The 24,032-nt window shown below is 38.1% G+C and overlaps 1 protein-coding gene across 3 annotated transcripts in view; it reads left to right on the top strand.

Annotated features, from left to right (window-relative positions):
- The window catches only part of NKAIN3 (sodium/potassium transporting ATPase interacting 3), a 379,080-nt gene that overhangs the window by 184,914 nt on the left and 170,134 nt on the right, over nucleotides 1–24,032 (top strand). For all 3 annotated transcript variants that reach the window (XM_054818647.1, XM_054818646.1, XM_054818648.1), the window contains exon 3: nucleotides 6,019–6,099. In XM_054818647.1, the coding sequence (XP_054674622.1) occupies nucleotides 6,019–6,099 (81 nt within the window). The remainder of the gene's footprint in view (nucleotides 1–6,018; nucleotides 6,100–24,032) is intronic.

Here is a 24,032-nt window from a genome sequence, read left to right as displayed (position 1 = left end):
TCTGCAAACACAACTGATCAGGCTTTTGGTGCAGGTACCTAGAGCCAAGGAGCTCAGTGAGGGCTGCGATAGTAGCTGGATAAACAGAGAAGCAGTTGGATGCTTCTAACTCTTCCACTGCCATTGAACCCAGGGTAGCTAGTTTATCACTAGCATTTAATGACTACATAAGCTGCAGTTATTTCTTTGACAGCAGCACAAGCATAGCCATTAAAAATCTGAATAGTTTTGCTTCATAGTTTGAGTGATATAAAATTTGATCTGAGAGCTTTCTACCAAAAAAATGTCCCACCCTTTGAGAAGGTGTCATTCCAAATAGATAAGGGTAGTGGCTCATGTTCTCTGTCTCTGGTCCTTTGCACACAGGACTATAAGGATGGTGATTCTGAAATAAATCTGAAATTTCACTTGCTCAGAGGTAAAATTCTGAGTCCTCAGAGCTTAGAAAACACACACACAGAGAGGGGCAGCAGCAGCATTAACACCAAATGTCCTAATTAGTTTAAATACAATAATTATTTTTAATAGGGTTTGTATTAGTAATTTAGATCAATTTTTCTGAACAGTTTGTCCTGTCACTAAGCGGATGTGCTATTTTCAGTACTTGAATATTTTGTGGCTGAATTAAATCAGTGGGAAGTTCCCAGGAGACATAAAAGTGCAGACCTGATTCCTAATTTTCCCACATTAGTTCATTTGAAACTTACACAAACATTTGCAAAGAAGAAAAAAACCCTAAATTTTAGTTCCAACTACAATGTAACACACCCGTCATGCAGCTCCAGAGCACACTTCCCTGTGCATGCTTTTCCTTCCTTGATAGAACTTGCCATCACCAGCAAGATTTTCAGTCTGTTAAAATTGATTAAAGATGATGACAGGATACTTGTTAAGGTTGGGGATTTTTTCCCCTCTTCTGATACAGGACCTCAAAAGCCTTCTGAATGATGACTCATATAGCTAAGGTTGTACAAACTTGGCCCAAAGCTGAACATAAATGTATTAATGAACAGTGAGAGATGGAAATAATACACCCCTTAAATAGGGGGAATATAAGGTGGATATCTCTGCTTTGCTTGCCTTAATTTATTCTATTAAATAATATGAAATATAGGCAATATGTACACCTGAAAAGCCAGGAGACAGTTTCTTAAAAAAAAAAAAAAAAAGCAGAAGAGAGTCTATACAGGATGCTTTACGCAGTATTCAAGCTAATGCTATACAAAGACTCTTGCAGTTTCAAAACACGTATGAAATATTTAGGCATCCAAAATTACTCCTTGAATATCTTTTCTGCTAAGTCCTGAGTTGTTACTGTTCCATCATGTTGATTTATGCCACTTTCCTTGTCATCTTTCACAAATATGACTAAGTAGGGCTCTGTAAGTACTGATGCCTCTGAGGCACAGCCAGGTATTACAGGAAGACGACCTGATGACTCAGTAGTTGCTGCCTTTCCCTTGAAGTATCCCTGAGCCGACATTCATTTCCCCTAATGCCAAGACACTGTCAGAGGAGGTGCTGCATTTCAGATTAAATATACACTTGAGATGATAGTTTATTCATTAAAACTAAACTTATCCCGCAATCCTTGTAATATTCAAAATTAGGAATTTCCCTTTTCTCTCTTCAGTTTACGAAGCCATCCTTCATATTGTTCCTTAACCATTTTTTTTTGTGACATTGTGTCCATCTAATACCAGTGATTTAACTCTAGAAATGGTGGTTGTATTTCACTGGTATATGAAAGGTATCTCCTGCATTGATTTCAATATGATCTGTAGAGTCAAAAGAGTTATGGAAATATCACTATTATAGAGAGGCTGGCATTAAGAAAGGGGATCTGAAAGGAACCTACTTGGCTGGACAACAATTTAATAGACATTTAACCTCTAAGGTTTAGGGAGTACTCTCTCCACATAAATTGTAAGGTTTAACAGTTTGCCCAGAGATGTTGTAGATGCCCCGTCATTGGAAGCGTTCAAGGTCAGGTTGGACGGGGCTCTGAGCAACCTGATCTAGTTGAAGATGGCCCTGCTCATTGCAAGGGGGTTGGACTAGATGATCTCTAAAGGTCCATTCCAACCTAAACCATTCTGTGATTCTTTGATTCTGTAAGACTCCAAATGCTTCCTCACATAGTATACAATCCTTAGTGCAAAACGCCAAAAGCAAGAAAGTATACAGTGCATCAAGGGGAGAAATCAGCAAATATCACCAGTGTCCTAGGTCCTTCCAGCAGAAGGAATCTCTTAGGTGAAAATGTTTGGGTGATTTTTAAGTAATGCATCATATGGACTATAAAATAAAAAACCCACAACTCTTCTTATTGATTCAACCTGTGTGTGGAAAATTCCTTCTTCGTGCCAGATGCGGCAAGGTTTTGATGCTGAGCATTAAACCATCTGACCCAGGGGACACTGAATGTAGCTGGCCGAAGAACTGGGGCAGAAATCAACGGGGAGCGGGGGGGGAGTGAGCAGAGACAGTAGGACGGTCAGGGTAGTGTTCAGGACATGAGTGGCAACGGTTGAATGGCAGGTCAAGTCATGAAACGTGTTAGGTGAAGTGCCTTGAAAGGGAAATGAGCTCTGTGTGGACCTCATGTTTCAGACCCTAACCACTCCTCTGTTGACAGCAAATGTCTGCCAGTGTGCACGACACCTTCCCCTGCCTGTTGTCCCTCCATGCAAAGGACAACAACCCAGGGCTGTAGGCAGTTTCCCTGCTAGCTCAAAGGAGAGGTCTTCGTAATGGATCTAAAAGTTAAGCCTACCTAGTGACCCAAGCAGGTGTTATTGTGATGCCACATAATGAAATATTCTTACTTTCTTTTGTTTTAAAATCTTGAAGGCATATACATATCAACTTACACATATAATGTTCGGAAAGTGTTACAAGTTTTTCAGGAAGAAACAGTCAAAAATTAAGAAAAGCTGCTCTTAAAGCTCTCCTGTGCAATCTTAATGTGATCCTTTTATGTATTTGCAGTTTTGAACTGCATGGACGCATACCAATTTTTTTCCAGAGGCAACTCAATTGCGATAGAAAGGATGGCCATTTGGGGATTTTCTGGTAATAATAGCTATAGAATAGAAACTTGATTTGCAGAAAACAGAAGATATGGCAAGAATGAGGTATGTGACAGCAAGAATAGAAGGATTGCTTTTGCTGTGAAGGCTGCGCTGGGTAGCTGAGTTTTATCTCTGCTCTCAACTACCAAAACCCTTTATGACACAAAACGAGTCACTTAAACCAAACATCTCATGTGTTTTGTTTTTCCCTTGTGTTCTGAGTTCTTGTCTTGAGACCTTCTGGTCTGATTTGCACAAGTGCTGAGTGCTCAGCCACCGGGAGCTGAACACTGAACTTGCAGAGTGCTGTATAACCCCAAGTGTTCTGAAAAATGAACATCTTTAGCATCTCGGGTTGGATGCCTATAATGTATGAATACTTCTGAATGTAATCTCTGCATGTATCAGAACATCATTTGCATTCTGAGAGCTGTATCATTCTCTTACAAAATAAAATAGTTAACGTTTGTGCAGCTCTCACATTACAGCGATAAGCATTTTAGAAAACCTCATGAGGAAATTAATATTCTGTCCTCAGAGCAGGGTCTGGGTGACAAAGAGAAATGAAGTATTGAGCTAGCTGTTCATAAAATATATTGAGTAAGGTAGGGTCTTTTAAAATAAAAATATACCTATGATGATTTAAGTAATGTTTTCATTGTATTGCACATCCACAAAAGGGAAAAATTAAGATGGCAAATATAACCAGAATCCTGACATTTCTTAATTTTGCTTTCTTGCTTTTGCTGTCTCAAAACTTTTCTTTTAATGAAGTCTTCCTTAAGTACCTATGACACTGTACAAGGAAAAAATCTGCTACTTGCACAACCAAAAAAAATGTGTTTTCAAATGTGGAGAATAACTGTCTTTTAAAAATTATGAAGTACTAATTACTAAACACTTAATTATTATGTTCTTAAAGAAAATGGAGCCTAAATTTATGTTCCTGCAGTTCAGTAAGAGTCAGGAAGAGCCTCTCCCTCACAGAGCAGCTGGGTTTCAAGGTGCACACCTGCTTTGCACTTGCACTTGTCTTTCAGTAATCGTCACAGCAGATAAGGGACCGAACAGGTCCTGACTGTGTAAAACAGCCTAGCTTGGCCTGGGAAAGCACTTTTTTTGCCTGCAGTTTTTTGCCTGCATGGTTCAGAGTTGTCATTGGTGCCCGTGGGACAGAATGAGGCCGTTAACAGATTTGGCTTGGCCTGGCAGATGAAGTAGGTTTCCCGTTGTTGTGATGACAGATTTCATTCATGGACAGATAAAAATTCTTTCTTAAGAGGGTGGTTTCTCCTGAATATTCTAAAATCTGCTCTTTAGGAGCAGCTGGGCTTGTATTAGGTGTTCATTAATTTTGAACGCTCTGCACCTAATGTTCTGAAGACATATGTTGGAAAATCAGGAGCTTATGATGAGTTGCTACAGAGTCAGCAAACATGGTAAAATGTGATATCCTCTTTTAAGTTAATCCTATTAGTAGTACAGACCTTATACTGTTCACAGACTACAACGGCTTTGTCTATTTTATAACAACCCGGCCTTCAGTTGCCACACTGCCAGAGGAAACGGCCCAGGAGGGTTACTCTCATTTTGTTTATTAATGACCTACTTCTTATGCCATAGCCATCTCCAAACTGCCTAAATACCTCATAAGAAATTAAATTAAAGCAATTAACCTGTTTGGTGTACAGAAGCGACTGTATGCATGTGGAGGTAATCAAAGTGGGGAAAAAACCTCAACCCTCTTCACCTGAACCTTTCGTTATACATCACAGTGAGGGGAAAGAAGAGGGGAACATAACCCAAAACTGCCTGAGAATGTCAAGGTGACAGCACTCATGCGATGGAACTGGGATCCAGCATATTGTAAATGTGTTGAGCTTTACTGAGTATATTGAAGCAAAACAATAGCATATTAGCCTCACCTGGTCGTAGCTAATTAGACTTGCAAAGGCACTTAGCAGCAGTTCTCTGTTATGAAGGTTGCAAGCACATAAATGTAAAGTGGCCGTGCTGCTGCTCGTTGTGTTTGTCAGGTGGGTGTAGCTCCAGCGAGGCTGAGTGTGCACTTAGCCAGCCAGCCAGAAGTGCTTCTGAGGTGTACTGCTTGGAGGGGTAACTGGGCATGGTTTGCAGTCGTAAGGAAATAGCGCTTGTCAATTATGTTGACAATTAAAATGCAAAAGGTGATTTAAGGTAGACAAATTAATCTCCCATTCACGCTGTGGGTGGAGTATGAGTTCAGTCGTGCGCTAGGGTAGGACACTGGAGAACCCAGAAGAGATGCAGGTACATTCACATGTTAAGGGTCCATTGTGAGATTGGATTTGTGGCCACAAGGACTGGAGAAGTAGCGAGCTACTTTTAATGTAATTAAAATACCTTTTACTGAAAGACTCTTTAGAGATCAGATTTATCCTTTACCTATTTGTTTAAAAAAAAAAAATAATCCAAATTACCAGATCCATAGATCTTCTGTTTTATTTGGTGGGTTTTTTTCTTGTGTCATTCTTCATAATATTTAAATAGTATATTAATAACATTTTCTTATTTAAATTATTGTAATCTTCTGGAATCTCCCATAACAGAGCTAAATCATGATTTACGAATGACTCACAGTTGCCCCAAAACTAGTGTTTAAGTCAGCATTATGGACTTAATTGGCATCAGTAGGATAGTGTAAAACTGTAAAGAATAAATCTGTTTTATTGGTATGTATTTAGACCAGCAATGAATATTGGATTTGTAATTTCCTATGGTTCTTATGGGGCTTCTGCAGGGAGAACTCCTTTTCTGAACTCTCTGCACTTGGCTGTTCCCAGAAGAACAGTGCTTATTGATATCAGGGGTTTTTTTTATTATTATTGATCTGCTCAGTATAAAGTCCTTTCATCTTCACATTTTATTTTTCTGTCTTTTTGCTTTCATCTGGCTTTCTGTTTAGTACACGGTGTGGACTGCCCTGTGGGTCACCTGGAATGTTTTCATTATCTGCTTCTATTTGGAAGTAGGCGGACTTTCTAAGGTAGGTCACTTATCCTTCTTCAGGTTTACGGGAGGGTGTTTTAACAGCAGGACTCTCAGATTTTAAAAGGCTGGAACCATAGAGGAAAAATGTGCTTGTTCGAACATACAATTTGATCTTTGGAGTTTGCCTCCAACGAGAACTCCAGCGTTTGAACTTGTCGCTGATAGTAAATGGTCATGGGTGGGAAGTACATAAATGCAATGAATCTGAATTACACTTGCCTTCTGAAGTACCATTGGGGGAGCAGGGGGAAGATTATTCAGCGAAAAATTTGAGGTTCTTTTTGCTTGATTGTTGAAAACCAGACAACGTCATTTTGGTTGAATTTTCAAATGTGTATGAAAAGTGTATCTGAATTTCCACGACTGCTTTGAAAGCAGCTAAAGAAAATTACTAAGATGGTTAATGTAATAACTTGTTGAGCAAATTGCTCTCACGGTGAGAATGTTAATTTTTTATAAATAAGAACAAGTGGCAAAGGGTGACTTTTTTTGCATCTGAATAAAACTTTCCTTTACATGACACTCAGTGCCCCAGGTCACTGATTCCTTATTCAAACCTCTGATTAGAGAACTGTTTGCTGGAAGTATCGAGATACTCGTTGCTTTTGTACATGGTAGCACTTATGTTAGCATAGGTTATATTTAACATTGTGTCTACAGTGAGTTCCACACAATGTCCGCTGGTTGTTTATCCTCCTGTTGGGCATAGATGATATTGATTTTTGTTCACCACATTCATACTTAAATGATTCCAGGCACACTATGCCCATAGCGCATGCTGATCCCGGTATTGTTAATAGAATAAATGTCCCCACTAAATGTAGATTTAGTGATATGAACTACATCACTGTCAATTCATGAAATGCTTTCGGAGAATTGTGAACCCCACTCAGTTCAGATGGGAACATTTGTGAGCTACATACTTTCTTGGTTTCGGCATTAAAACTCCTAGCTTTTGGCTGACAACAAACAGAAAACTGGTGAAACTGATTTAATAAGAAATAAAATTTAATTTACTCAGTAAAAATTCCATTAAAATTAAAGCTTTCAGTGATAGATTCCTTTGGTGATAAAATTCCATAATGAAAAGCTACAACAGTTTATTTTTTCTCCAAATATGATCTAGCTCACCGAAGCTCGATGAGGAAATTAGTGCACGTCATACACGACCAAAATAAATGATCGTATTGGTATGTTCTGACTTAAAAAATCTATTAGATGAACAGAAAAGCAACACATGGAAGTGATGAATGCCCAAAGTAATAGTTCATTTTCATTATCCATAGAGTTTGTATTTTTTCAATCAGTTCAGTGATGGCTGTTTTTATAGTGACTATTATATTTTTATAGATAACTAGTGTTTTTATCTAAGTGCCTAGGAAGTGAAGCAAAATTTTTAGTCTGACCCCTGAGTTTGTGAAAATTTGAGTTGTCTTTCCACGGACTGCAGAGGGTTCTGATCATATCGTTAGTGTAAGGGGATTATAAACCAGCAGGTATGAACTGAAGTCTTGTATTTTCCAGTTTCACCACTGTGTTTCACTTTTAAGTCTTCTTGCTTAACACACATGAGAAATCACAATAAAGAGAAATAGTAGCACAAATATTACTCAGCAGTTGAGAAAAATCCCTTTTATTAGTACATGCTTCGATTGATCTCAGAATTTGGCTGGAATTTTTATCTTGTGGTTTATAATTACAGCATTTGAAAAGTAGTTTTTCAGCAATGTGATAGACACAAAATTATCTCCCTGCCGCTCTTGTATAGATTACACCAAAGGCACCAATATCGGAACCAAGCTAGTCATGATAGAATCAAGAATTTTGTTCAGTAAACCATGGAATTTGGGGTCCATTTAATGTTTCTGAAAACTATGCTGTGGATGATGTGTTCATCAAGAGACTGAGGTCTTTTTGCACTGTATGCATAAAATTCTGGGTATTTACAAATTGATGAGTATTTGACACTGAGTTAATCGGGACCCACATTTTACCTAACATGCTAGCTTAAAAATTTGCTTTTCATTAATATGCTAACATGTTGTCAGGCATGACAGAAAGGTGCTGTCATCAAGGTATGTTAGTGTGGTTGGCAAATCAAACACCATCAGAAGCTTTTCAAGCGTGGCTATTTTCTCAGCGTTGAAATCTTGGCAGGGAATATTCACCTTTTTTTTCTTGCTATTGTTCTATTTTTCCATTTAAATAAATGTTTTGCTTCTGAAATGAATGTCGACTTCTGTTGACATCCTATCAGGGAAAATTATGATGCTGTCTGGCAGCTGCCTGATTTCTGTTGGTTTGTTTGTTTTTAAGCACTATCATGTTTATATTTGCTCTGACCAGAATTAGGTGTTGCCTAGAGTCCTGTGAATTTATTAGGTCTTCAATCATGAATGCTATCAGAAAATATAACTTGGTGCAGTATTAAATGGTAATTTTAATTCAATGTCTTCACATGGACTACGTATACAATGTGGACAGACTTTTCAAATGTCCGAATAGAAATCCCCCACTGCTGAAACTTTGCTCAGATCTTATTCTTGTGGCAGAAAGGAAAATCTTTGAATATTCACTGTTTGAATTCTGCCAAGAAGTTCCACTACAGTTAATGGAAAATTTGAATGAGAATAAGAATGTAGGTAATTTAAGCCTGCTTTTCACTGTGAGACTTTGAAACATTTTTCTTTCAATTGTAATGCATAATGTTCAGATTTTCATGGTAAACTGATTTTCTTTTTAAAGGAACAGTTTGATATTTAGCTTAAAGTATGGATCTAGCACACCAAGATCTTTAAACTTTTCCTGACAAAGAGTGATGAAAACTTCTTCTACCTACCCTCCCAGTGTCAAACATGATGCATGTGACTTGATCCTTTCTGTTCTTTCAGAAAAGTATGATGTATCTTCACAAGAGTAACATGGAAAGCCTCCATAATTTTACGTGAAAACACGTCGTGTTTTAAAATCATTTGCCAAAAAAAAAAAAAAAAAGGCAATATCATACATACCCAAATTCCCACCAAAGTTTGTTTTAATAATCTGGAAGGCCAAACTGGTTAACGTGAGGGGAGGAAGCTGGTGGGGAGGGGTAAGCTGGGGACTGGAAGACTGTGTTTATGGCTGTAGGCTTGTCGTCAAGGAATTCACTTGGGTTTCAGTCCCTGCTCCAATTAATATCATATTATTTTATATAAAGAGGGAAAGCTTCACAAAAGAGCTTTCTCTGAAAGCACCCCCCATTAACTACGGTATGGTAATTAGGGCAATCTCTTGGGAAAACGATGGTATGGATTCAGGTTGTCGCGGCTGTGAAAGGGAAATAAACCCGGCTCTTCCACAGCTGGGTGTTGTAAGTAGAAAGCTAATGAGTAAAGGTTTCCTTTCTAACTACCTTATAAACAATGTATAAGTGAAGCTCCTCTCTCACTTATGTTACAGATGTGCAAATAAAATTTTAATGCCTGATCAGGGCTAAAAAATTGTATTTGATCAGAAATAAAATAAATATACCCATACGACTCTTTGTTTGTTTGTTTGTTTGTTTGTGGTAACTTAGTTTTTTTAATTCTTTTTTTTTCATTTCTAATTTTAACAGTGTTTAAAAACCTGCCAGTGTGAAAAATGAAATTTACCTCTATTTTTTGTTTACTACTTTTATGAAATTGAAAGCATAATTTTTAGTGTTAACCACTCTGTATGAGAGAAACAAAGCTGCTATTATAACATGACCTTTTAATCCTCCGCTGCAGGTTGACAGATTGCTACATCCATACACGAGCTCATTAATTGTTTGGATCTTATTCTATGTCTTGAAATGAAAATGTGTTCTAATTTGAGAGTATAGACAATTTTAAACATATAGACATAAACACAAATCTCGAGGCAATAAGAGGCAAAAAAATTTTCTCTAAAGCACATTTGAAAATAAAGTTTGATTGTATCTTACCTGATACAATACCAGTAGCTGTTATTTTGAAGTTCTGTATGTTCTTCTTAAATATATACAAGAGAACTTCTAACTTGTATAAGCCAGCCCTCCATCCCCAGAATACATTTATTTCTGTACTGCTTAGGTTACAAAGGAGACCTCATTTATTTAGTGTGCACTGTTAATATTTCTATCATTTGTATCCCTCCAGTATTTCAGATCCAGCGTGAAAATAGCTGTGTTTATTTGTGTGTGTCATTCACTCTGCCAGCTGATACTTTTTGATAGACCATTTTTCTACTACTTGTTTTATTCTGGGTTACACTGACATTTGTTTGCGTGTGTTACTGCCTTTACCTAGTAAGTGAACTCCTAGTAAAGGAGCCCTCTGATACTATGTACTCCTTTCCTGTTGTTTGATATACCTTACCTTAGGGGCTGGGCAATGCTGATGAGCTCTTTTTCTATGATGTTTCTGCTTATTCTACCCGGTTTTCTGTGGCATGCTTCTTGAGCATGAACTTTGCTTCATTCTGGATAATTTCAAGTTTAGCTCTCAAGGTTGAGCCATCTGTCAACTATGTCTCTTGTATTGCTTTTGGCCAAGGATTTGCATGACAAAGACTCATATATTCAGTAGGAAACTACTTCTAAAACTGTTTACATTTATTATCTAGTCCTTAGTCATAAGTGTTGAATTTAGGTGAATGTGAACTGAAAAAACTGCCTGTATGAAAAAAGAAATGTGTCTGTGTTTTTCATTTACTAGTTCTTATGTCTGTGACTTGAGAACTTAGTGCTGGGTTGGGGAAATCCCAAACATGGATGCAGGCTGGGTGATGAGTGGATTGAGAGCAGCCCTGCGGAGAAGGACTTGAGGATATTGGCGGATGAAAAAGTGAATATGACCCGGCAATGTATGTTTGCAGCCCAGAAAGCCAAACGCATCCTGGGATGCATCACAAGAAGCATGGCCAGCATGTTGAGGGAGGTGATTCTGCCCCTCTACCCTGCTCTCCTGAGACCCCACCTGGAGTACTGCATCCAGCTCTGGGGGCCCCAGCATGAGAATGACATGGAGCTGTTGGAGTGGGTCCAGAGGAGGGCCATGAAGATGATCAGAGGGCTGGAGCACCTCTCCTATGAAGACAGGCTGAGAGACTTGGAGTTGTTCAGCCTGGAGAATGATCCGGGGAGACCTTATAGCAGCTTTCCAGTATTTAAAGGGGACCTATTGGAAAAATGGGGAGGGACTCTTTATTAAGGAGTGTAGTGATAGGATGAGGTGTAATCATTTTAAACTGAAAAAGCCTAGATTTAGATTAGATGTTAGGAAGAAATTCTTCACTGTGAGGGTGTTGAGGCACTGGAACAGGTTGCCCAGAGATGTTGTGGAGGCCCCATCCCTGGAAGTGTTCAAGGCCAGGTTAGATGGGGCTTTGGGCAACCTGGTCTAGTGGAGGGTGTCCCTGCCCATGGCAGGGGGGCTGGAACTAGGTGATCTTCAAGGTGCCTTCCAACCCAGACTGTACTATGGTGTTTTTATGATTCTATGATGACACTAGCTTCATTAACCTTTCCTCTAACACCAAAGAAAATTCTGCATATGTTAATTCATAAACCAATCTTTTTCACATTTTTTTCCTAGTATTTACTTCTATCAATGGAAGTTCAAAGCCTCTAGGGATCCCAACCAAATTTATTAAACTGGAGACAGAACTATAGACTAAACTTTTATATGGCTCTGTAATCAGAGGACAGAATTATAAGTCTGTTAAAATTAATGATCTATTCCATCTGAGGACACAATGGACTAATAAATTACTTAGTAAAATGCTGGGGGAATGGTAACTTAATACTCTTTTGCTAAACAAAATATTGTACATCAGAATGGGGTCTAATCATGTGGACTTTATCCTGGCTACTTCTGGAATCCAATTTATTCCATCTGGTGCATGTCAGTCAATCCTTAATTGTTCTACAATTATATCTAATCATCTCAAATGGAGTAAGTTAAGCTCAAAACCAATGCCATTTTGTAATTAATAGAGATGTTTGTGCATTTGGTTTTTTTTTTAATGTGAAATGAAAGCATAGGCATTGCTTGAATTTAGGCTAACAATATGAAAAAAAAAGTGATTCCCATTCTGACTTGTGCTGATGTGAGAAAATGAAGACAATTATTTTGGCATAATTAACAGTATAATTAGCTCTATGGTGTAGCCCAATCCAAAAATCTTGTGGACAAAATTGGCAACATCCATAGAAGAGCAAGAAAAAGTGAGAAACTTTAAAAAACACCCATAAAGCTGTGTGAAAAATCTGCGGGGGCGGGGGGGGGGGGGAAGGGAGGGGTACGTGGTTTCCTTTGTCTAACCAGAAGGCTGAAGGTAGGGCATAGTACATCTACACACATGTAAGTGACTTTTATATGGAGGAAAGTGATCAAATTTTTTCATATGCAATGGGAAAATGGCAAAAAATTATTTGCTCAGTATGTGGTAAAGAAGATTTGGTTGGAGATCAGGAGAAGTTTTTTTAATAATAAGAGCACTGAATAGGATCTAAAGCTGTTACAAAGCCTCATCTCTAGGTATTTTGAGAATGAAGTAAAGGAATATCGATGTGGAGCGATCTAGGTAACTCTTCTGCCCTGCCATTATAATCTATAGAAATAAACTTCTGAAGATAAAAATGCAAGTTAGTGTCCATGGATGGTTTAGGGTAGGCATGTTAAAAAATGAAATAGTGAGTACAAGTTGAAGACTCAAAACCTCATCTTTAATCAACTCAGAGTCTTATTAGCTTTGGCAGGAGCGGCTTTCCAGCTGGGGAACTTGGGATGTCTCTAGCTTTTCTTCCCAGCAACTGTGTAGGGACACAGAAAATGGGGGACACCAGTGGAGGCTCCAAGGTGGCTGATGACAGTTCTTGAGCGTGCACAGGTGGGGTTTTGGTGTTCAGTTCTGTGACACCAAGTGGGAAGTGATGCTGTCATTGCTGTTCACTCCTGATAGAGATTAGGCATCTGTTACAGATAAGATTCATGTGCTTTCTGTTCTGTTGATGGATTTTTAATTCAACACAAATCATTGCCTTTCACAGCAACGCATCCTTCACTGAGGACAATGTGAGAGTGATAATAGTATAAATCTTCACTGCTGGACATGGTGCATACATTCATGTCCAACTCAGCCGAGAATTTCTTCCCACACACCTCTGATTCATATCAGTTGCTTTTGGTCAGCATCTCTCTTGGGCCTTGGGAGACTACATACCCATTATTATCTTATTCTCCCCACTACTATATGTCCATTTGCTTCAGCTGCTGCTATCAGCGGCTGCTAGCTGTGATATGCACAATAACGGATCACGCTAAAGCAGTGGATGTAGCTGTAGGCATTCTGCAATATCTAGACATTACAAATTACTAGTTTTATAGCAGTAGTTAAATATAATCTCTTCCGTGTGTGTGTTAATAAAATTCAACTTGCAGAAATTAAACCCAATGGAAAGATTGTTTTCTTTTCTTTAAGGTTTGGACCCTCTCATATCCTCCTCATTCCCCAAATTTTTTATTCCAAAAAGGTTTAAAGGATTGTTGTTTTAAAAGTAATGTTCCAGAATCTTCTCTGACATAGAAAAAGGAGGAATGCTAATTAAACACCATTTAAGTAAATAGAATGAAACTAATATAAAGGCAAAGAAAAACGGACCCAATATAAGTTTTAATTCTTGCATCATATAATCCATTTAATTCCTTTGGCCTTCTTTCTTTCTTTGAACCAGCTTTCAGAAGTAACAGGGTGGGATTTTTTTTTAAATAAAACCAAACAAGTGTTTAGAACCATTTGCCTCCTTTCTGTTATTCTTGTGCCCTTACCTACAACAGAGGTTTCACTGAAATGTGTTTGCTAAAATATGAACTTCTAATATGACCTTCCTTATGCAAGTTGCTCCTCCCATCATGCTGCTCTCTCACCGTAAAGAGAAATAATCTCCAGGTTCAATTGTATTTAATACTTTTCCATAATGTTCTGTTCAAACAGCAACCTTTTGAATTTTTAATTACTTTGGCAATAAACCCGGAAACCAATTTACTGTGAAGTTCTGCAGTGTAATATTGAACAGAAACAACATTTCAGAGCTTCAAAATAATAGCTCTGGCCTGGACTGGTATTAAGTACTGTTAATCACAGATTCAGTGTGTTGGTGGTGTGCCTTTCAACAGTATTTGCAAACTATATTTTTTGATGTTGTGTTAGGCTGACATCAGTACGTGCAGGAGCAGAAACTGCGTGTGGTAGTTTCTGCTTAGAGTACAATGATTGTTTCCATGAAAAGTTAGAAAATGATTAACCACAAACTGTGAGTTCATAATGGTGAAGCTATGGAAAAATGCATTATCTTTTTATCTACAATTTACATTTCTTAGCCAAAAAAGGGAATGACTACACATCCATGCTTGCCATTTGAAAATAAAACTCAAGGAATGCTAACTGCAGAGTGCTTAAGAAGATGACTTAATACATGCTCATGTAAAAGAAAAATATTAATCTGTTAGTACTCTAATATTGAAATCAGTGCACGTTCCTCCAGTTCAAAATTTTCAACAATGAACTGGCCTCAAAGACTTCTATTTTAGTTGAAGAGAGTTTGTAGTTGGTTTTTGATGTTCCAGATTTCATGTCACGGACGTAATTTGTCATTCAGTCTGTTTCACTCTACTATGTAAAGCTTTAGCATCATTTAAGTTTTAATGAAATATATGCTTAATCTTGGAAGGAGAATTAACATGTAGCTAGCTTGGTGGCACAATTTGAGCATAAGGTCATTCTGGAAAAAAAAAAATTATATGGAACAAATGGGACACAGATATAAATGCCACCGAAACTGCAGAATGTGTCATTCTGATGTTAATTAGTTTGTTTAGGTGGTACCATCACATTGCTGAACAACTTAATCAGGAGTACATTCCAGATGGTGCAAAAATTGTATTTCATATCCTTTCAGGTGACGTTTACAGTGGTTCGTAATGTTATATACAAACAGCACCATTAAAATATGTTTTTCAAATAGAATTGGTGTCCTTCTATAACCCCTTAATGCTAAATTCTAAGGTTGACATTTGGAGTGTAGGCCACCATCATCTTCATTGGTTTAAATAACTGAGACGATATCTACGTGGTGCTTTTTTTTTTTTTTTTTTAATAATAATCTGTTGAATATCCATGGTTGATATTGGCTTTGGGAATGATGGGTGTGATTGTCATGGTTTAAACCCAGATGGCACCCAAACACCACAGAGCCACTCGCTCACTCCCCCTCCAACGGGTTGTGGGGGAAGAGAATTGAAAGGGTAAAAGTGAGAAAAATCATGGGTTGAGATAAAAACAATTTAATAATTGAAATGAAATAAAATAATAATAATAAATTGTAATGAAAAGGAAAATAACAAAAAGAGAGAAAAATAAAACCCAAGAAAGACAAGTGATGCAAATGAAAAGCAATTGCTCACTGAACTGACTGATGCAAAAGGCCTGGGCTCTGTGTGAGCACTGCTCAGCAGTAACGAAAACATCCCTGTGTGTGTTAGCGACACTGTTTCCAGCACAAATCCAAAACACAGCCCCATGCTAGCTACTGTGAAGAGGATGAACTCACAGCCAAAATCAGCACAGTGATATACAGTTACCTAGCTGCTGCACAGGAAAATTTATTAATACAAACTTCACACTCATATTGAGCTCATTAGCTTAATCTTTCAGATATTTCTATGATCTTGAGTATTTTTTTAAAAATCATAAAAAAAAAAAAAAGCTAAGATGTATACAGCCTCACAAGGGAGAGGTAAGTAGCTCAAGTAGCTTGCAAAATCTCTGCAAAGATGCCTTTGGATATGAAAAAGAAATAAGGATGCAGTCCCAGTCTGAAATGGGTCCTGTGATGCAGAAGTGCATGCTTGCAGTGGCTAGTGATGTAGAGAGGGTAAATCCCTGAGTATCTACAGCATATCTGTGCCTGAAACCCCTAACAACGTTTGAGAAAGGATCGGGTATTTAGATGTAAAACAAGAACATACAGAATAAGGAGTCAGAACGTATACGGTCAGAGAGGGCCACCCAGTCATCTGCTCTAACCTCATGTGTCCAGAAGATCACTGAATTTTTTTTTTTCCCCCTGTGTTCAATTTAATTTTAGTCTCTTAATCTAAAGCATATTTTTCAGAATCACAAAGAATCCATCACATTATGTGATAGTTCAGTTGCGAATAATCAGCTTCTTAAATAGGTTTATTGTTTGTATATGTTTTTTTCCTGCTCTGATAGATTCAATGCTTACTTCATGTGAAAGGATTTAAGCACTGTAGTGAAATCATGTTTCGGTCTATAATTACTCATTAGATCAGGAGTTTGGATTTTGGTATCCTAAATCTCCAACACATGCTGGGACTTTTTTACTATTAAGAGTCTGTTTGCCACTTAGTTTTTCGCTGTCGCGTGGTCCGTGTCCCCCTCCCCCAGCTCACCCTTAAGGAGACTGGTGGATAGGTGCTGCTGTGCTGTGCCGTGCTGTCAGTGCACGAGGATGGAGAAGGTGAATTGATTAGCTTGTTCGTGGAGTGAGGAAGGGGAACTTCTCCGAGTCGTGGTTTGGTTGTAAGCAAGTATGGCAAATCCATCTGCAGATAAGGGTAAACCTAGGTTAAATTGCTCAGGGTATTATTTCATCTATTAATTGACAATTTTTTCTATTTTGTATTGATTGTTATTCTTTTACTGTAGAAAAAGAGAAGAGTGTTGGTGAGATTTTTATTTTTTCTCTAAGTGTGATGTCCTTTGGGCAAAAATGCAATGAGAGATATTTTGATTATTTCTTTAATCATGTTCTTGTCTATACATTGGATCAACCATACCTGCTGTCTGTCCAGCAGCTTCTAACTACTGACATGACTGACTGCTGTATACAAATTTTGACCCTTACATGAGGCGGTATACTTAATTTAGTGCTGGTTTAGTGCCTGTTATGGTCAAATTTATATTTTTTACTAATAATTTCTATATGCTATTTTTCTGTTGCGTAACCTTTGTAATTTTAGTTCCTACGCTAGCCAAGTAAAGAGTTCTTCCTATTTATGGGAAAGTCTGTTATTTTACCTGTCTTCTAGTAAATATTTGCATTCAATTAATGTCCAGTTTTAAAACTGTTTTACTGTTTTGAAGGAAGTTTTGCAGTGGTTCATGAGTTTTTGGGGGGTTTGGGGTTTTTTTGTTGTTGTTGTTTGTGGCTTTTTTCCTCTCCATTTGAAAACCATGCTCACTTGGAAGAAAATATAATTTTATATGAGTTTTTTGTAATAATTTACACACAAGACAGTCCTAGAGCTTGATGAAAGTACAGAGGATTTATTGTTAGTGATAGAATCTGAAAAAGTTCTTCCCAGAAATGATGATACTGAATTGCATCGGGGTTTTAAGTATGCCAAATGCTTCTTATGGGACTTGATAATAATGTGACTTCAGGCTATTATGTAGATAGACATGTTAACATGGGCCTATCTTTGACCTGGAAAACAAATACAAGAAGCAAGTAATTGCTCATCTTCTCTAGGTGTCATCTAGGTGACTGCACTTGCATCCTTTGGGACTTATAAACTCTGCCTAATTTACGGGAAAGGCAAGGGAAGATTCAAGTTTGTTTAACTTTTCATAGATCTGCATTTGTCAACCAAGGCTATTTTACTAACTACATAGAGCCTGCGTATCCAGCCAGAGATTTCCTGGTTCTTTAGGATTTTCTAGTATCTCGCCACTAGATGTGCATAGCCTTAAACTTTCTGAATTAACATCTGCCTTAAATGTCTTTGCTGCAGGGGTCTGGTGTCAGCATTTTGCCCTTTTAAGTCTGGTGGGTCTACCTGAACCTGACTTTCACCACATTTTTCAAAAGAGCACCTAGAAGAAAATTTTGCCATTCAGCTCATATTAAGTGGTTCTCTCTTGGTGCACAATAAGGGGGACTGCAGGACTACTCATGTCTTTTGAAGGCTTCGGCAAACAAAATAACTCTAGTTAGTTCAATAGCATACCTTGGGTAAGCCTTAAATATATTTCCAACATGTCTGTGTTTTGGCAATCTTTTCTTTTGTAGAATGCTTAACATTTATGTTGTGTTATCTGTCTTAATTAGAAGAAGGCTTTTGATTCTGTAGGTCATAGGAAGTAGTCTTTTAATCTTTGCAGTTTGAATCTTGGAGCAAGTTTATCTCCTAAATTTAGTTTCCATGTAATAATTTCTTTAACCTCCATAAGGGGAAAGGGGTTTTGAGAACTCCTTTTGAATGCACAAGGGAATTGGAGGGATTGTTCCTTGTCTAGATTACTATACTCTCTTTCTTTTCCGTTTTCAGCCGTCCTTCAGGGAAATTCCTCACTCAAGTTGATGATGTGACTGAATTTATTATTCATGAGTATCAGCACTCCTTTGAGCAGACTTCTTCAGTTTGGATTAATGGGGAAAGAGCGAGAGAATCCTGTTGGGGATTTGGCTGCCCTCCTGCCCTTTGCTTTGCTAGGAGGTTTATTGTCAGAGTGGCTTTACTATACCAGGAATAATGCTGGGTCTTTTTGACCTCTTCAGTCAAATGAGAAAGGCAGAAATGTTGGAGGAGAAGTCACAGCGCTGGCAACAGTGCTTGCCTGAGACTGTCTTCCAAGGGCAAATGCTGTTTATGAATAATTTGATTGTCTCTGTGTTACAGCAACATTGCATTCTGTGTACTTGGATTCCCTCTCTGCTTATATCTTTAAATAGCACGTAGAAATCCTTTAAGATGTTGTATTGGAAGAGCTTTTCCATTGCAGGGGGAGAATATACTATACCCGTCCGCTCTGTGTTACTGCCATGAATCTTGTTTCTCTGTGCTTGGAAACAGCTTTTTTATTTTTTGTTTTTCTTTTTTTCTTTCTTTTCCTTCCTATTTTGGTAGATCAAGAGATTCAAGTTTGATTTGGGGGTTTTGGCTGAAGATTTTCCTTGTTTATCTCAAAGTTGTTTGAAGGCTTGGACGTTTTTTATGCTGAGACAGTCTGAATGCTCTGCACTGCCTGCTGAACCCTTTCTCTCGTTCTGCTGCAAGGGGCATAGGTGTTATTCCTAAAACCCAGATTACTTCTTTGCAGCAGATGTAACACAGTTGATTCATGTTACCTTTATTTTCTGTGAATTATGGATGATATTTTTACTTTTCAGCTTTATTTTCATTCGGTTCAGTAGTTTTCCTTGGTTCGATCAGAAGTGACCAAACAACTGGCCAACTTTCTCATGGCCAGTATTGCCAGGGCACCATCTCACCTTGACTAAATTAATGTTTCTACCTCTTTACCTGTTACCAAGGCATTCACAAGCGCTTATTTTTTCCACTTCAAAGGTGGGCTGTTGGATAAAAGACTACATTCAGTGAGGAAAAAGCTATGTACATGTCCAGCTGTGAAGAAAGTGTAACTTCCATTAGATCTTCATCTCAAATATGCTTGTACACTGTTTATCTTCAGCGTTGTTCATGCTGTTTTGGGACTGCTTTTGTATGCTTCATGTCTACCCTGAGTTTCAACTATGGTTTGCTTCAGGGTGTCTTCCACCCTTATGTCTTGTTTTTCACACGAACTAGCTGTTTTTATTGTTAATTGTGATAGGTATGTAGACATTGTGTATACCCTGCAAACATTAGCACAGTCAGTGAAAATAGCTATTTTGGAAAATCCATTGATATACATTTCTTAATAATCACTCTTTAATTTGTATTTGTTGATACTTTTTAGCTATTTTGGGGTTTATTTGTATATATTTTACTCTTATGAATCGATTGACTATCTGATGAACAGTTAAAAATATACTTCATGTTCTGGTTTTAAAGCTGTGATTTCCTGTTAAAAATTTAAATCATCTTGTGGAATCATTTTCTTTGAAAACTTTTTACTTCACTCTGATAAAATATGCTAATATTTGTGAAAATGTCTGCATCTTAAAATGTGCTTGGGACACATATTTACCTAGCTTTAATACATAGAATAACCAAATGGTTTTAAAAGGTTGTTATTTTTAAAATGTTCCTAAAATGTTAGCAATGTCATCAGTATTCTGGGATTTCTTAATTTCTAAATGTCTAAGTAAGATCACTTTTTACATCTGTAACTAGGCAGCTTGCTTAAACATTCCAGGATCATATTAACATTTTATTGTCTAGGATCCAGTTTCCAATTCTGTTGCATGACTTGTATTTCCTGCTTCCAGGCTATATCACTTTGCTTGTGCCTATAATTTAACAGACTTTGTTTCACTGATCCCAGCTTACCAAGGAGTCCAGATGGCCCCGTACAGCTGCCTGCCTTTTCATTATTTACCCTCCTTCTTCTCCTTGTGTCGTCTGCAAATATATCCACTACAAGCAGTGATTTTATATTTACTTCTAAATCACTGATGAAAATGTTGAATAGCATTAGACCTTACATCAATCCCAAGAGAGTCCTGCTAGAAACACTCTTATTCAGCTATGATTTTCCATTGATAACTATGTTAATTAGCTAGTTTTCAATCTATTTAATTTTCAGTACATTAAAAATGTACTGCCATTCTAATTTTTTCAGTAAGAATGTTTTGTGAATGCCTTATAGAGGTCTAAGTATATTATTTTCTTGCAGCTGCTTCTATAAACTTGAATTTTAACCTCTTGAAGTAATAAAATTGAGTTTATTTAACAGTTCCTAATGTCTTATGAAATCTTATTGACTGGCATCAATTACACTGCTTTTTCTAGTTCTCAAGCATCTGCTTTTAAGTCATCTTTCCCTCAATTACTTTGGCACTGATTCTAGACTAACCGTCCTTGAACCATCGCATGTGCATGTTTTGAAACTTACATAAGCTTTAAAATTCTTCAGTCTCATTAAGTTCCTAAGATTTATTAAAAATTAACTTTTTTAAATTCATGGATCTCAACATCCAAGGCTTTTCTGTGGTTGCAAGTTGTCCAGGCCTACAGACCGAATACAATTTATAAATTGGTAGGTCATTTACTAATAGTTTAGACAGTGCTTCTTCCTCCTCTTCTCATTCTGTTCTTTACTAAATAAAGAACAGAAACATTTATTAAAGATGCCTGCCTTTTCTGCCTCTTTAAAAAATTCACAGTCTTCATCTATTAGTAGGTCTAGATCATCTCTATAATTTCTTTTGTTCCTAATAAGCTTGATGAACAATTTCTTACTTCCTTTAACCTTGCTAGCATGGATTCTACCTGACATATTTTTCTTCCCCATTAAATTTTCTCCACTATATATCCTGTAATTTATATTGACTGAAACCTTCTTTCCATTTTTATTCTGGTTTCTTGAGGAGCAGGCTAACACAATCGGTGTATGTATGTGTGTCTGTGTGCCTGGTGCCAAAACCTTCTGTACTCCAAAAATTTTCACAAAGGGTGAATCTTTCATAATTAAATTCTTGTGTATGTGTGCCATTACAAATGAAAAAAGGTAGCCAGAAGAGGGGACAGAAGAAACTGTCTAGTGCCTCCACAGAGAGAAAAGTTGCTGCAGCCTCTCATTAGAAACTCTATAATGATTGCCTTTAGTTTAAACTAAACCAGAAGAAAGACCACAATGGAGGAGAAGGGAAAGAGACTCTTGTGTATTCCTTCCCAGTTTCTCTCCTTCACTCACCTGGCTCTGGACCTGGAATACGCCTTAACTCATTAACCCCTGAAACTCCATGTGCCACTCACCTAAAGCCTCCACAGCCCTTCTGCCCCCCTTGCTCAGTACTGTGGACTTTTACTTTCTCTGACTCCCTCAGGACAGTATGGTAAAAATGTATTTTCCCTCGCTGAGAAGTCTTTCCTGTGCTCTTAATACGCACAACCTCTCCATCTGCTTCAGAAAGGCAATGAGAGCAGCACACACCCAAAGGGCTGCTATAACCTAAAGCACAGGGGTAGTGTGTGCAAATTATAGAGATTATTGTGCTATAACATTGTGTATTCCCACAACTTAGATTTCTGTATGGGTTTTTTTCTGCGACTTCAGTACAGCAATACACATGATTAACTTAAAATGCGTGAGTAGTCTCATTAAACTCACTAAAATTACTCGCATGCTTACTATGCATTTAAGTACTTTGCAGAATCAGCATTAAAATAAGAGGCAATCCATAGACCTCTCCATGTCTCACATATTAAAGTTTGGGAAATGGAGGAGGCTTTAATATAAAAGCTGAAAAAAACCCTAAGTATTCATCAGATCAAAAATCTTGTCTTATGCAATAAAGTTGAAATGCAAAGGTTTTATATATTCAATAATGTGTTAAACAGATGCTGATGTATGGATCTATCTATATTATTCTACGTTTTTATATTATGCACATAACAATATTGCCTAATAGTATCTCTTAACAGCATTTTCAAGTAATCTAGGTTGCATTTGCTGGTATTGAGCTTGTATATATTACTGTGGCACCTCTTCTGTTGTGCCTGTGCTTTGTAAGTTCTTCCAATACACAACATGAGGTGAGAGAAATTCAATGAAGTGGAGTCAGAAAAAGTCAGGGGAGGATATGTAGATGTATGAAATTTGCGTTAGTGTTTTTTTTTTTTAAGCAATCATCTGCCTTAGCTTACTATTTCAGTGCATCTCTGAAACATTCAGTGTTTTAACAAAACTTACAGTCCTTATAAAGAAGAATATAAATAACGCTGAGAATTAAAGCCATTCTTAGAACCCAAAAGGATTCAGAGTCAAAGTAAGCATTAGGTTTCTGTGAAAAAGACTGCATGATATCTTGCTTTTTATGATCTGCGACACACTCATTACAGTTTGTCCTGCTACATCACATCACTGAGGCTGTGAATAGTGTAATAAAAATCTCTCTGACATAGTTTGTCTTTTAATTTAGTACTGCATTTTGAGTCCCTTTAATACCATGGAAATATGTGTTCCTGTATTTAAGTGTTTTGCCAATAGTAAATCCTAGAATCATAGATCAGCTAGTTCCAACCCCCCTGCCATGGGGGGTTGCCCAAAGCCCCATCCAGCCTGGCCTTGAACACTTCCAGGGACAGGACGTCCACAGCTTCTCTGGGCAACCTGTTCCAGTGCCTCACCACCCTCACAGTGAAGAATTTCTTCCTTATATCAAATCTAAATCTACCCTCCTTCAGTTTAAAGCCATTACCCCTTGTCCTATCACTACATGCCCTTGTAAACAGTCCCTCTCCATCTTTCCTGTAGGCCCTTTTAGGTACTGGAAGGCTGCTATAAGGTCTCCCTGGAACCTTCTTTTCTCCAGGCTGAACAATCCCAACTCTCTCAGTCTTTCTTCATAGGAGAGGTTCTTCAGCCCTCTGATCATCTTTGTGGCCCTCCTCTGGACTCGCTCCAACAGCTCCATGTCCTTCTTGTACTGGGGCCCCCAGAGCTGGATGCAGTACTCCAGGTGGGGTCTCACGAGAGCGGAGCAGAGGGGCAGAATCACCTCCCTCAACCTGCTGGTCACACTTCTTCTGATGCATCCCAGGATGCGTTTGGCTTTCTGGGCTGTGCACAGTGGTGGCTCCACCAACACCCCCAAGTCCTCCTCAGGGCTGCTCTCAATCCATTCTCTGCGCAGCCCGTAGTTGTGTTTGGGATTACCCCAACCCATGTGCAAGACCTTGCACTTGGCCTTGTTGAACTTCGTGCGGTTTGCATGGTCCCACCTCTCCAGCCTGTCAAGGTCCCTCTGGATTGCATCCCTTCCCTCCAGTGTGTTGACCACACCACACAGCTTGGTGTTGTTGGTAAACTTGCTGACGGTGCACTCAATCCCACTGTCCATGCTGCCAACAAAGATGTTAAACAGTGCCGGTCCCAATGCCAACCCGTGAGGAACACCACTAGTCACTGTTCTCTACTTGAACATTGAGACGTTGACCACAACTCCTTGAGTGCGACCATCCAGCTAAT

The sequence above is a fragment of the Grus americana genome, chromosome 2 (genome assembly GCF_028858705.1).
Source record: "Grus americana isolate bGruAme1 chromosome 2, bGruAme1.mat, whole genome shotgun sequence".
Lineage (NCBI taxonomy): Eukaryota > Metazoa > Chordata > Aves > Gruiformes > Gruidae > Grus > Grus americana.
This window is presented reverse-complemented; position numbering and strand designations above follow the sequence as displayed.